Raw genomic sequence first — 14,097 nt, forward strand, 5'->3', positions numbered from 1 at the left:
CACAAACTGAATTCTGGTAAAAACAACTAGATTCACTGGCTCTTAAACTGATGTTCTTTTGTTCACTGACAAGAGATAGATTGCTTGGTAGTTCTGAAAGCCTTTGTCGACCTTATCCTGACGTGATATTGCAATCTTTTTTGAAAAGGCCACGTCCAGACTCAAGATGGCATTTCCATTAGGAAGCTTATTGGGTCCTTGGCCTCCCTGCTGAAGCTGCAAACAATGACCATTTATTGCCAGCTGTGATGGTGGCAGAAGTAATGTGCACACCTGCCTGCAATAGGAACTGGACTGAGGTCACAAACTCATTTCACATGGGATGGTAAATGACCATTGGTAGTAATTCTTTATCATGAACCACATTTGCCCAAGTACAGGCTGGCATTCCACATGGGATGTGGTTTAAATTGCACAAGCAATTTCCTGAGCCACCTGTTCTCAGTGGTTTAATGTTAGTAGAGCATAGGAATAGATAATTTAAATAAGTTATCTTCTTTGGAGAGTTGTCTGAGATGTGGAATATCACACACTGTACAGAGGAAAGAGATGTGCAACTGCAGATCATTTAGACTAGATGACCAAAGTATTTTCAGTTGTGCTATTAAAAAGCTAGGTAACAAGTTACCTCCTGTGCAAATAGTCAGTGCAAAGGCATCATGTTAAAATGTCACACTCGTTTAGTCAGTTCTCAGCCCAGCCCGAGTCCTATCTGGGAGAGACAGTAAGTGGGGACTAAAAAGACCCAAGTAGACACAAAGCTTAGATGCATCTAACATAAATGATCCACTTCAGTGCACAGTAGGAGTTTCACTTTCTGTAAGCTGGGCTGTTTCATGATGTTTTCCACTTCGGTTTCTAAAACAACCCTTTCAAGTTAAATCCATGCAAAGCTAAATAGTTCTCACTTGGAGTTGAGAGCTCAGTCCCTTTCAAAATTGGCCCCATTTGTTCTAGAGTCTAAAATACCATTTTAGGAGCCAAAAATTGAAATATTGGGAATTGATTTATCAAGCAGGCTTAATAATAAAAGCTTCTTCAGTGACTTCTTTTTTTGAGAGAGCATCAATTCATTAATTTTGATAAGGCACTAGGTCTGACCCAGAGGAAAGATGTAATCAAAGCAGAAAAAATAACTGGTATTGACTGGATTTTTAAAAATTTCTTTTTACAGTTTTTTATTTTTATTGTTGGGGAGTTGTTAGTTTGTGAGAAAAAAATATTTTTCACTCTTGCTGTGCTTGCAAAGGCTGTTTCTGCTTTGTGACTAAGTCTGGTCCTATGGTTGACTGTGATCTACTTCAGGGCATTGTGACAGGGTGATGACCACATAAGCATACTTTGTCACATATTTTGGCTTGAAATGAAGGCATCATCCTACTTTCATTCTGCTGCAGTGCTGGTTTCGTGCAGAACTCATAGTAATAAAAGCCTGACCCAAAGCCCATGAAGTACATGGAAATCTTTCAGTGCGTTTTGGGCAAAACAGAAGGGAAGTGAAGTACTTCATCATCACTGTTAGAAACTTACCTCCACCTCAGTTGCTTCAGGACACTTCACATATCACTAACATTTTGGGTAGGATTTTCATAATCCTAATATTATCCCACACAAGTTAGTAGTAGTTGGGGTTTTTTTGCTTGTTTTTGTTTGTGTTTTTTTTTTTTTTTTCCCAGGAGCAAACCTAAGGCAAGTATTAGGTGTTTTGGGTTTTTTTTGTTAGTTTTATTTCATTTTTTAAATCCAGTCACTGTTGACAGTCATCAGCAAGGGTAATGGATAATACATTGCAGAGAATGACTGCACGTTTCATTTCTATCTGCTGTGCATGCCTTGTATAGCAATCTGTTTCAGCAGATATAAGACTTAATGCTTAAGTACTCTTGGGCCAGGACTTTTTGCAATCATTAAGCTTAGTTTTTAAAATCCAAGCACTAAAACCTGGCCTAGAACCACATGAGAATCTCTAAACGGAGGTAGGTCAGCATTTCTAGAAAAAAAATAATGCAGTATAGGTGTCTCTGAAAGAGAGGGAAAAATGGCACCACAGGCAAAAAGAAGGCAAAATGAGCACCCAGTTTCATAACTAAGCAGCACAAAATACTTATTTCTATGCCCTCTATTTTAAGGCTATATTCCCAATAGTAGTCTTTCACAAAACTATCAAATGTCTACCCTAGTTCACTTTCTGGTAGAATATGTCAGGTTCATTTACCCAATTTAAGATTTGGAAAATATGTTTCATGTCAGATAACAGCCCTGTATACTGAAAGTCTAAAGTAACACATTGAGGTCTGATTTTTCAACTGTATTGTCCAGTACTGTGGGTGAAATTGCCCATAACTGTGTACAGAATTGTGAGTACCATTAATTACACTTACAATTAGCCCGGTTTAGTTATGATGGCACGTATAATCATAAGAACAGATTGAAACCTGGCTAAAAGTTAGAGCCACCATCTCCCTCTCCAGATGTCAGACTATTGTCAAACAGTTCATCATCGAATAATCATTATTCGTATAGGTATTGATGGACAACTGTTGGAGATTATCAAGTGGTAAAGAATATTAGAAACTGTATGGTATTGTACATAAATGTTACATGTGTGTTTTATTTGAACTGTCAATCAAATGTTGAGAATGAAAGGATTAAAAAAAAGGTATTCGTCTCTTCCTAAGCATTGGTAAAAATGTGGGCACTCCAGTTGTTTTTTACATGTGTATCTAGCAAGGATACTTCACTCATGTGTCCATCTTGGAAAGAATAGAGAAAGCTGGGTGTGCTACACAGGATGTGGAGACTTTCTAATGGAAATCAGTCTAACCCATTGTTTTTCAATCTCTTCCTTCCCTCTGCCCTTGTCCTGTCCCTCCCTCCCTCTTGCTAGGGAGTTTTCCAAAGAAAGAGAGAAGGCTAAGGCTCGGGGCGATTTCCAGAAGTTACGGGAAAAGCAACAGCTAGAGGAGGATTTGAAGGGATACTTAGACTGGATAACTCAAGCAGAAGACATTGACCCAGAAAATGAAGATGAAGGCATTGATGAGGAGAAGCCTCGAAACAGTAAGCAATTTTCTTCTGTCTCTCTCTGTCTCTCTGTGCTTTTAGCAAGGGAGCCTGTGCCCACCTGCTGTAGTGCTGAGATGGCTTATAAAGAAGAACAGGATCTTCCTGAGACATTCACTGTGCTTATACATTATTCCAGTTTAATTTCTGTAGGAAACTATGGGAGGGAGAAACACATGTACAATATTTGATATTGTTGTGCAGATCCTCAGTTTCTTGTCTGTGCTACTGACGGAAGATCCTGATATTAAACAGGAAAAGGATTAATACTTGCTGTTAGAAGTCCACTACTAGGATAAGTTTAAAAATATACATCTGTCTTCTGTTCATTTATTTAATTGCAGTTCAGTGTTGCAGGCTGTTGACACATGGTTAATTACTTAGAAAGCAAAGGTTTCTAGGCAAATCAGTGCTACAGTATGGGAGAAGGGCCAAATCAACCCTGTTGTACATTAAGTGAGCCATCTGTAACTCCATTGAAATCAGAGGACTTGTGTTTGCTTTTGCCAGGCTGGAATTAAGCTCTCAGACATTTCTTGTAAGGGAATTATCTCTTACTCTTTTGTTCTGGAGTTGAGAAGATGTTTGCACAAAGTGAGAATTCACCAACTATCTCTTCTATTAGAAACCCTGGAGAAGGAAGGGCTTGAAAAAAACAGTGATTCCCCACATTTCATTACCTGCACTGAATCTCCTCCTTCCACCTTCTCTTTTACCAACACAGGCTATGTAACATTTCAGAAACACATAGCAGTTGCCATTGCAGGTCCCACACTTGGGAAATGTCAGAGTTGTAACCTTTAGACAGTTACACAAGTAATGAACACTGGCTCTACTCTTTGCTTTCATTACTGAAATGTGCATTTCCTTAGTGTGATTTTGGAAGACATGTAACATTTCCTTGGAGATCTCCCATCCCACCAAATAAGCAAAATCCGTTGAATGATCCAATCAGAAATGTATATTCTAGTAACAGGAAAATTGGACATGGTAAAATTGTGTCTAAAGAATAAAGCACTATTAGTATCAGGTGTTCATGATCTTTTGGGGAGGAAGCACTCTTCTTTGTTGCTGACAGAATATATAAGTTACTTTAGAAAAGAAAATGTAAAGTCATTAATATCAGGTGATACCCATGACACTCAGGTTTCTGGACTTGAAGGGGTCACCAGGGTAACTTGCTCAGACTTTCCCCAAATTTTTATTACTTTTATTTTTATGTTGGTACTTCGCAGGGCATACAGATTACTTACACAATTTAACCTCAGTAATCACTCAGAAATTAATTTATTATTCATGGACAAAATTTGCTACTCTGGCATGTAATACATGGCAGACGATGTATGGTGATTCAAATTAATTTATTTGTAGACAGAATTTCCTATTTAAAACAAACAAACAAAAACATCACTGTGATGGTCTCTGGTTGGTTTACTCTTATGTCATCTGAATGGGGAGGCCAAGGACTGGGTTGACACACAACTCCACTGAAGTCACCAGAAGGCTTTCCCCTAACTTCAGTTGGAGTTGAGTGATTTTTATCACATCTCTTTTTAGGAACCTGCCTCCTAAGGAGAAGTGTAGCTATACTGCTAAGGTAGTGTGATGAGAACCTGCCTTGGTTACTAGCAGATTTGAAGTTTTACCTTTTCAATTAATACAGACATAATGGTGCTTTGGTAAAAGAGTTGTGGGATGTGTCAGCTGTAGATTCATTGCATGTGCTGTGGCGTGGGGTCAATCTAGATTTGAGCTAATAAACTCCTTTTATGGGTGATGATATTAAGAACTGAAAAATATCTTCAGGTTGCTTTGAGTTCTTCCTGTTCAGTTTAATAAGGTGAGTTTTGTAAGACATGGTTTATAAAATTAGTCGTTTTACATCTGACAAGTTCTCTACAGTTTTTCACCATTGGCTGTTAATGACAGAATTACATACTATTAGCAAACTGACTTGTTACCCATTTCTTTTCTGAACTATTAATGAATACACTGTTCTCAGTGCATTTGGCCCCAAGTGCCAGGTCTAAGTGCAGTGGTTGCAAACTAGTCCCTAAGTATCATTCTCTATGACATTGTGGCTTTGAATCACTATATCAGTTTTTGTTACATGACAGACCAGGCTTGGGAACAGATATCTGCAATGCATAGTGCTATACATTGGAATTACACAGCAATTAGATTATGTGGTATTCAAGAAGAGACCAGACAATGCCCTCAGACACATGGTGTGAACTGTGGGGTTGTCATGTGCAGGGACAGGAGTTGGACTCAATGATCCTTGTGGGTCCCTTCCAACTCAGGACATTCTATGATTCTACGCCTCATTGAGAGGAATTGCTCAGGATGTGAAGGAAGGCTGTGGGCTGATTTTGGCCATGTACTGGGATCAGTGGTCATGCTAACAAGTCTCTGCACAAGATAATAGCAGAGACAAGCAAAAAAGTCACCCTATGCCTGTTTTTCTGACGTGTGTGCTCCATCTAGAGCACACCGTTGATAGCAGTATTTGTCTTAGCACCTATGGCCTGCACCTATGAATGCCAGATTAATCCTTCTTCTAGCTTTGGTGTGCTGTCCAGTGCTAGATACAGATGGTAAAGAGCAGTGTTTTCCGCCCCCCCCAACCCCAAAGCCAATCAGAACACCTGGATACATGCTGCCATCTAGCAGAGTTGTGAACCTTACTTTCTGGCCCTTTGTATTTCATAAATTACATTCATTTTTCCTTTCCAGTAGGTTGTTGTAATTTACTTTTGCACAATTGCAGGTACCACATTGTTTAAACTTTATTGTATTTATTGATACTTCTGAATTTCAACCTTTATTCAGGTGAAAAGTGAGAATGCATTTTCAAAGAGCTTGCAGATGTCCTCTCCTAAGATGTCATATTCACTGTTTGACATGCTTATCTGTCATGTATGCCGCATGGGAAGAAACTCCTGATATACTTACTGTACCTACCTGTGTGATTCCACATCTTGCTTATCCTGCTACCTATGAACATACCTTCTGCAGAGCCATCTCAGCCAACTCGGGTGCTGGAGGCTAGTTTACTAACCAGCTCTGAAAAGGCCTCTCTGCTCTCCTGATGTTGAGTTACATTCAGTTGTGTTGCTCTTGGGGCTTGGTAGACCTGCTAGAAAATGACTTGAATGAACACTGTATAACGAAATCAAAAAGAGAAGTTGAGGTCTTTTCCTTTATATAATAGTGTCAGCTTAAGATAATACCACAGAAAAGCTGCCATGGGTAAGTGGCAGGGTGTTTTGCTTGGGTTTTTTTTGTGTGTTATCTTCTGTGTTGAATATTTTGGCATTCATGCCAGCAGTTAACCACCAGTAGGGTTAAACTGAAGGGAGAAAGATGATACTAATTCTCTTCCAAACACCATCTACAAAACAAGCTCAAACTATAAGGGACAGATGGTGCAGCTCAGGCATGGTTGTAAATGCCTCAGGAATCCCTTTGGCTTAATTGCCCCCAGGACGTTTAAACCCCACCTACTAGTTGTGCTGAGCTTGCATTGCTGACAGTCCAATGTCTTCCTTGTGTTCTTGTGTTTAGCTATTGCTGAAAGAGCTCAGATGCTTCGTATGTGGCTTCAGTGTGCTTCGCCCTCAAGTAATCTTCAAAGTTCATTGTCTTCTTTCTCAAGTACAACATCCTGAACTTCACAGAAGAGTGTTACTGCCCTTTCCAGAACACTTTGTTCAGTGACAAATTAATTAATAATATTGACTTCTAAGGTGTGAGTTTTGAGCCTTTCAGATAACAATTCGCTGAAGTACACAGCACAGTTCAGACATCCTAAAGCTGTTGTTTTAGTTCAACAAACTTCAGGAGTTGCCTTTACATCAGTTATGCTACACTAATGCTCAGGAGATGTGGGCTTCTGCATGAACTGACAGTGACTCACACTGTTACTTCAAAGAAGTCACATTAGTTTTTCCTTCATCATTTTTCTCCTTGGAGGTTATTTGCAGGTTAGGAGTTTGGGTTTTCTTGTAAAGGGTATCAGAAAAGTTCAGAAGTTGAATTAAAATATACTTATTAAACTATAGTCTCAGCTAATGTAAACTCTGAGATTCAGCAGTTTACACCATCTGGGCCCTGACCCAGGTAGTCTACATAAACTGAATCATCCCAAACACAGAGAACATATGTTTCCAGTCTCTGTCCTTGTCTGAAACGGCAGGTTTGCCACCTTCCTTCTCTGTAAAGCAGGCTGCTGCCTGCCTGTTAGCATAGGAACTGCCACCTGTAGAGGAGAGAACATAAAGTGCAAGGGAAGAGATATTCACTTGCATCCCCATTTGATTTGTCTGCCTATGCCAGTTAGGGTATCATCCATCATATTTAGTATATGCCACTGCTTTCCTGAAGCTGTCAAACCTTGCCCTAAGTCTACCTGTGTGTTTACAACGCTTAATGAAATGGTCAGCAAGTTCAGGGACTACAACAACGAGCATCTTAGTGGAGGAAAGGGTGAGAAAGGAAAAGAAATGCAGCCATATCTGGACAATCTATGCAGCCTTTAGCTGATGCTCTCCATAGCAGAGGTCTGGGCATTCTTCTCAGGCAGTTTCTTACCAGTTTTCTCTCACATGCATTGAGGGGTTTTCACAGAAGAGACTGAGTTCATTCTCTGCATTTTTGGAAGTGCATGTTTAAGGCTATTTTTCCTTGTTGTTTGCAATTATGGCAGATGTGAGGTGGGAAATGTGAAAAGGCTTCTGGGGGCTGTTTGTGTTGATGGTTTTCTTCTATATTCTTTCCCTGATAGGCCTTCCACATAGGAAGAAAACAGTAATTCAACAGTGGAGAGAGACCCATGTCATGGCACAAAACAGCTACTGAATTTCAAAATTATATGATAGCAAAGAGAACTGTCCTCCAGTTGCCACAGTAACTGGGAATTTGCCCTTTGTTTTCCTTCCTGAGAGTGGTCTGGAATGCATCTGTGTTGCTGTGGGCAGAGGCAGGAAACCTCAATCCAACCCAGATTCTCCTCCTATTGAAATTAATTGGCAAAACTCCTTTTGACTGCACTGGGATCAGAAAAAAGCTGTGAATGGGCAGGGAGAAGTAATTTTGTGTTTCTGACTGCTTAGAGATTGCCCTCCCTCTGTTTTCCTCTATTACAATCCTATCTGGTGCTGCCATCTGTAACACATGACCACATTAATGTCAACAGAGTCTCTAAGAGTTGTAGACCCCACTGTTTGGCCTGGAATCTGATAACAAAGGTGTTCTGTGATTCAAGACAACTCTTTCTTCTAGTGAAGTCATATCCAAGGCAGTACTGTAAATTCAAGAGCTGATTTGCAAGTAGCTTACCCTACAAAAATTTAAGCTCTAATCATACTCCAGGGGTCTATCATAGTGGGCCTGACAGCTGTAGATAATTAGGTTTTCATGTAACACAGCAGAAAAAGCAGTACAAATCAATGTATTGCTTATCAAAAGCACATAGCAATACTTCATACAATACATTAAATAATGAAAGGTATGGGTGGAGGTTTATCTCTATGTGCAGAATTATGCCTCAGTTAAAGTGGGAATAGAAATTGCCCTACTGAAGAGAAAAACTACAGAAATACAGGCAGGTTCTAAAATATGTAAAAAACCTAAGCTGTTTAAAAAGAAATAGTTTTGAATCTTCACCTTCAGTTTGTTAACATCTGAGTTCACTGCCTCTAAGGAATCATCTGCAACCTAACTTTTTGGTGGACCACAGATTTTACCTCAGTCCTACAACCAGTGTTACTTGTGAACAGCACTAGTCATGACTAGGCAGTAGAGTGCATTTAAACACAGGCTAACCATGTCTTCCCATGGTGTAAATTATTTTGAGACAAGGAGGAAGTTTTCAGCTGCCAAACTTAAACTTTTAGGAGAAACTTGGGCCTCATGGACCATTAGAACTTTTGGAAAATCTGTGTCTTTCATGGAAATACTTTGTGCTTCTGAACAGTGGGCCAGAAAGGAGAACAGGGGAGCTGGTGGTTCAAACAAGAGAAAAGAGTTTGAGAACTCTAGAAATAGAAGCCTCAGTAATTTCTACACAAACAGGGTTTAATTCCCAAGAGCTCCAACAGTAATTTGACTTTATTATATAACAGGTATCAAAGCATGACCACCTTTCTCTAAAAGTTCCTGCTTTTTAAGATTTATCTATCCAATTTCTCTTGAACTGACTTCCTTTTCCAAAGTCAGCTTTTATACCAGAAGGAGACATCGCTGGCTTCAGTGAGGCTATGTACCAAACATTTTCCATTGACTTCAATGAAAGTTGTCACTGACTGCTGTGCACCCTTTGGAAAACTCAGTGGTTTTAAGCTGTTTTGTGTACAGATCTAATCAGGATTCCAAGATAGAAGAACACCAATTTGTTCAAATTTTACATGTAGTAATTTCATATGTTAGCTTGCTCTGTGGTCTCTGAATCATGTGCTCAGTGTACTGACAAGGAAGTAGCTTATTACTTTCATCCTGAAAAAATAGCATGGTGCTGTGGGATAATGTCTAAGGCAGAAAGTACATGACAGGATTTTCAAAGGCTTAGTTACAGGCTAAAATCTCAGGGTGGCCTAAAAAACTCTTGGTCCACTTTATATGATGAAATTTAATAGGGAAATGCACAGCTAGGGAGTTAACATGGAAGAATCAAAGTGGAAAATGAGAGAGAGTATATTTACAAGATGTCTATTTTAAATTCAGTCTTGATCATCACTGCCATAAAACTCACATCTTTTCGTTCTATAAGCAAAAAAAGGTAGTGTTCTGGGTTAGTTTTTGTCTCCTCTTTAACAGAACGCACTTGAAACACACTTGAACTTGTCTGTTAACAGCAAATCAGTTCACCTTGATTTATTCGAGTTTCATCTGCAGAATTTGCCCAATGTATTTCACATACATATGGAGGGACATGGGCAAGCACCTCTTGATGGGCACGTGCAGCTTGATATTTTAGAAGATTTTTGCCTGTTGTCAAAAAGCAATTAAGAAAAAAAGCAAGGTGCTCGCATGGGATCTAAGATCATCTAAGCAAAAGCTGTGAGAGTCACAGGCTGGAAAATGAAACCTTTATCCATTTAGCTGCTCCAATATCAGTTGGTGGTTTGAGATATTATACAACTTGGTTTGAGACATCATACAAGCTCATTTGAGACATGCAACCTGGTTGCATTTTGCTTTCTATGCGTAAGTACAAGGGAATAAAAGCCAGTGTTGTAAAATGATTTATTGTCTGTCAAAACTTCATCTAAAGAGGAAGAAAGCACAATGTCATCTACTTTTATCACTGTCCACTGATGTGGAAAATAATCATCTGGTAAGAAAAGATTAGCTGCAGTGCCAACAATTGTAGGCATTTCACAAGGGCACCTGATAGGTGTTTCACAAGGAGTTAGGGAGCTGTGATAGATTTATTCTCTTTCACTTGGAGACAGAAGGACAAAATAATTGCTTTCTGGTGCTCACTGCACTTCCAGTTTCTTTTCAGGGAAGAAAAACCTACATGTACCCAGCTTCAGAGGTTCCAGAACATGGTTTGCTTGGACACAAGTGACAACTCCCAGCTGTGTGCTGTGCTCAATGCATGCTCTATAGAAAACAGCCCCAGTGACATTTTTCTACCTTGCCATCTTTTGAAGTAGCTCATCCACTGGTCTTAATATAAACATTACAGTTTAATGACACTTACTAAAAGACCTTTGTAAATAATAAGTCAGCTTTGTTTTTGTTGTGTGGTTGTTCTCATCTTCACAGAGAAGCTCAGGTTGCAAAATGCTGCATGGGTCTGTGCTACAGATGTCAAGCTTGAGTCTATAATTAGCATGCTGCCTAGAAAAATCTTCTGGGACATTAGTTCTCACATTGGGCTGAATCACTCCTGCAGTCCTCAGGCAAAAATCCTACTGAAGTTGCTGGGGATTTTGCCTGGGTAAGGACTTGGGCCTCAATCTGTTTCATCTGAGGTCAGTAACAAAACATGCAAGTGTCAGCACTTCAAAATGTTGCCTGATGTGAGGTCTTGATGCGCCAGAAACTTCTTTGTGCTCACACATTACTTCAATATTGTGTAACTGTCATCCACCAAAGGGAGAGCGTGAGATATTTGGGATCTGAAATTGCTTACCAGGGCTGAATAGTTCAGCTAGTACTGTTTTCCCAGTGCATAATTCCACTAGCTAAAATGCAGTTTTATCTGGCATAAATTTAACATACCGTCATTACAAGGGTTCTGCTTCCATACCTGTACTTAAGGAAATGTGGGATCGAATCCAGATAAACTTTTATATCCTAAAAATGGAAAACCACATATATCAGGAAAGAATGAGGAAGCATTTATGAGGCTTCACAATGGTCCTGTAGGTAGCTGCAGTAACACAGTACCTAGGGCAATGATATTGAGTGCTGCTGAAGTAAAGCTGCTATTTAAAAGCATCCTTCTCATTGTGTGAGTTTCTGTGCAGGTGAAGTAACAAAAGAAAGATGATTTAGAGTGATTCTGCTTCCACTTTTGCCTCATGTTCCATCAATGTCAACAAAACTATGATACCAACAAGTGACTTGTTTTTCTGGGCTCTTTTGCCTAATATAAAGGCACAGAAAGGCTAAACGATGTTTCCAAGGTCACCCACCCACTCAGTGTCAGTGCCAGAACATCTCACACCTCTGTTCTGCCCTCTAGACCAGAATTTTGACCTTGGTTTGTAACATATAAGGCATTTACTGGTTTGATGACGTGGTTTTGAACTATTTCCTTCCCTCAGAATTCACAGTGACCATCTTGATCACTTTAACAGATACAATTTTGTTGTTATCCTGAATGTGTGGATGGTTCGTTCTGTGTAAATTAACCAACACGTTTGTTGTTTTATTAGTAATATAATTTAACGACTCAGCTTTTATCACAAAGCAGCATTTAGGCTCATTGTTCTGTAGATTTCACAGCTTCACAGTTTTTTCTTTCTGGCTGAAAGGAAGCTTTGATCATAAAACAAAAAGCAGGTACTCTTTTGAAAGCCTTCTTTAGTTCTCTACTGATAGTTACTGCTGAGGGTAGGTAAATCCCATCTAACGAAATGAGATGTAGAAGCAGTTTAGCTCAAGCCTGCATTTTATGCCAAAGCACAATATGGAGAAAACAGTTTGTTTGAATGGAGACCAAGAGAAGAATGAACTGCTGGTATTCAGGAAGCCTCAGAACAAAGCTATGGCCAATGTTACAATTTATAATTCTGCAGTAATTGTTCCAACATGGTATCAGAAGGCCTGATACTGTTTGGTGAAGTGGGAAAAGCATGTCTAGAAAGCAGAGCAGAGTAACTCTTCAGTTTGGAGGAGGCGGGCTGAATTCAGGCATGTGTCTGACTCCAGCAGCCAGCTTCTTGAGTGAGTGCTGGTGCATAGTGACAGCTCCGAGATAATTAACTGACCCTGAAAGGGTCACTGCAGTGAGCATCTACCATATCTCTGTGCCACTTCTACTACTGTTGCATGAAAGAAGGGAGGGCGTTGTGGAGAGTAAACTCCAAAACTGTGCTAATTTCTGCCTGCAGGCTCAATTTTTATTCTTACTTCCCTTGGAGGCTTCAAAAGCTACATAAATTAGATAAGTTCCCAGGCTGCTGTAGTTCATATCTCAGAAAAAAAACCCCTCTTCTTATAACATCCCCTGTGACTGAGGAATGTTTGTGGGGATTTACACAGTCTTTTGTTCTCTTGCAACTGAGGATCTGGCTTGTTTTGTCCAACTTACAGTTTTTTACAGTTTTTCCTTTCCCTGACTCTTGTAACCTGGAGTGCAAACAACATTACAGTGAGAACTGCAGCAGCAGTGATGTGTGACCAGTTACAGCATTTGGAAGCTGACATTAATGTTGATAGGGTTTATCTACTATAAAAGCTATTTCCCTAGCAAAGACCTGTCTGGTGAGATAACACCTCTGTTTTGCCTGCTGGAAGAGAGACTTATGTTGATGTAGGAATCCTCTTATAGCACTAATATTTTACAGAGAAATATCTCTGAAGATAAAGCTTTTGAGAGAATCCATTGTTTATGTAGCTGGGGAAAACACCTTTCTGCAAATAAATTTATCTCCATCTGCCCTGTTGGGAAGTACTTCTTGAAGCTGTCAAGATTTATCCACTGACACCATTATTCCATTTTTCAAGAAAAGACATTAGAGGAAACAGTCTGTGAGAAAACTGCTATGCCATACCTTCCGACAAACTGAATGTTATTTCCTATGGTTAGAACAGCACAGAAAGTATTCAGTGCCAGGATCTCCACAGAAAATTTTAGGAAGAAATGCCACAAAGCTCCAAGTAATTTTTCAGATGCCTAACATGTGCCCTTAAATCTTTATAAATGGATTTAAAATTGTGGAGTATTCAATCAGTGAGAATGACCCATGATCAGTGTTTGAAAATCAGCTGTCATTGCGTATGGAGCCTTAAGAGTCTCTTTGTCGAGAAGAAAACATTGATGAGCCAGACTGATAGCCGCTGACACTCCGAGGATTTTTTAATGTGGTGTGAAGAATTGTTAAGAGAGAGGTTGTGATATTCGGTAATGGCAGCTGGGGGACATGGAACATGTGTTTGGAGTTAGAAAAATTATTTGGGGTGAGAATTAGTTGTATTGCAGTAATGCCAGCTGAGATCAAAGCCACAGTGTGCCTGGGACTGTATATACTCAAATTAAAAGTATGTGTATGTACTTTTTACAGGAAAGCAAAGCTAGTATACATGGGGTTCAACTGCCTAAACATACTTATCTGATGCCAGTTTAGACAGTTCAGCGTACCTAATCCCTTCATTGTGGACTGACAGATAAAACATAGCAGCTGGGGCTTGTACTGTTGTGGTGTGATAGTTGGAAGGGCATATCCCAGGTGGGATGTCAAAAATCCAAAGACATGGAGGAAAAATTTAGTGCAACTAGAACCTTCAATATGGATCTTGTAAGCAGAGTGTCTTAAACATGTTCTTAGCAGATAGAAGAATGCGATAGGACCAACT

The 14,097-nt window shown here is 39.6% G+C and overlaps 1 protein-coding gene across 34 annotated transcripts in view; it reads left to right on the plus strand.

The window, feature by feature from the left end:
• CACNA1C (calcium voltage-gated channel subunit alpha1 C) overlaps nucleotides 1-14,097 on the plus strand; it is a 488,413-nt gene that overhangs the window by 340,620 nt on the left and 133,696 nt on the right. For all 34 annotated transcript variants that reach the window (XM_071817770.1, XM_071817650.1, XM_071817786.1 and 31 more), the window contains exon 9: nucleotides 2,888-3,060. In XM_071817770.1, the coding sequence (XP_071673871.1) occupies nucleotides 2,888-3,060 (173 nt within the window). The remainder of the gene's footprint in view (nucleotides 1-2,887; nucleotides 3,061-14,097) is intronic.

The sequence above is a fragment of the Patagioenas fasciata genome, chromosome 1 (genome assembly GCF_037038585.1).
Source record: "Patagioenas fasciata isolate bPatFas1 chromosome 1, bPatFas1.hap1, whole genome shotgun sequence".
In the NCBI taxonomy this organism is placed as follows: Eukaryota; Metazoa; Chordata; class Aves; order Columbiformes; family Columbidae; genus Patagioenas; species Patagioenas fasciata.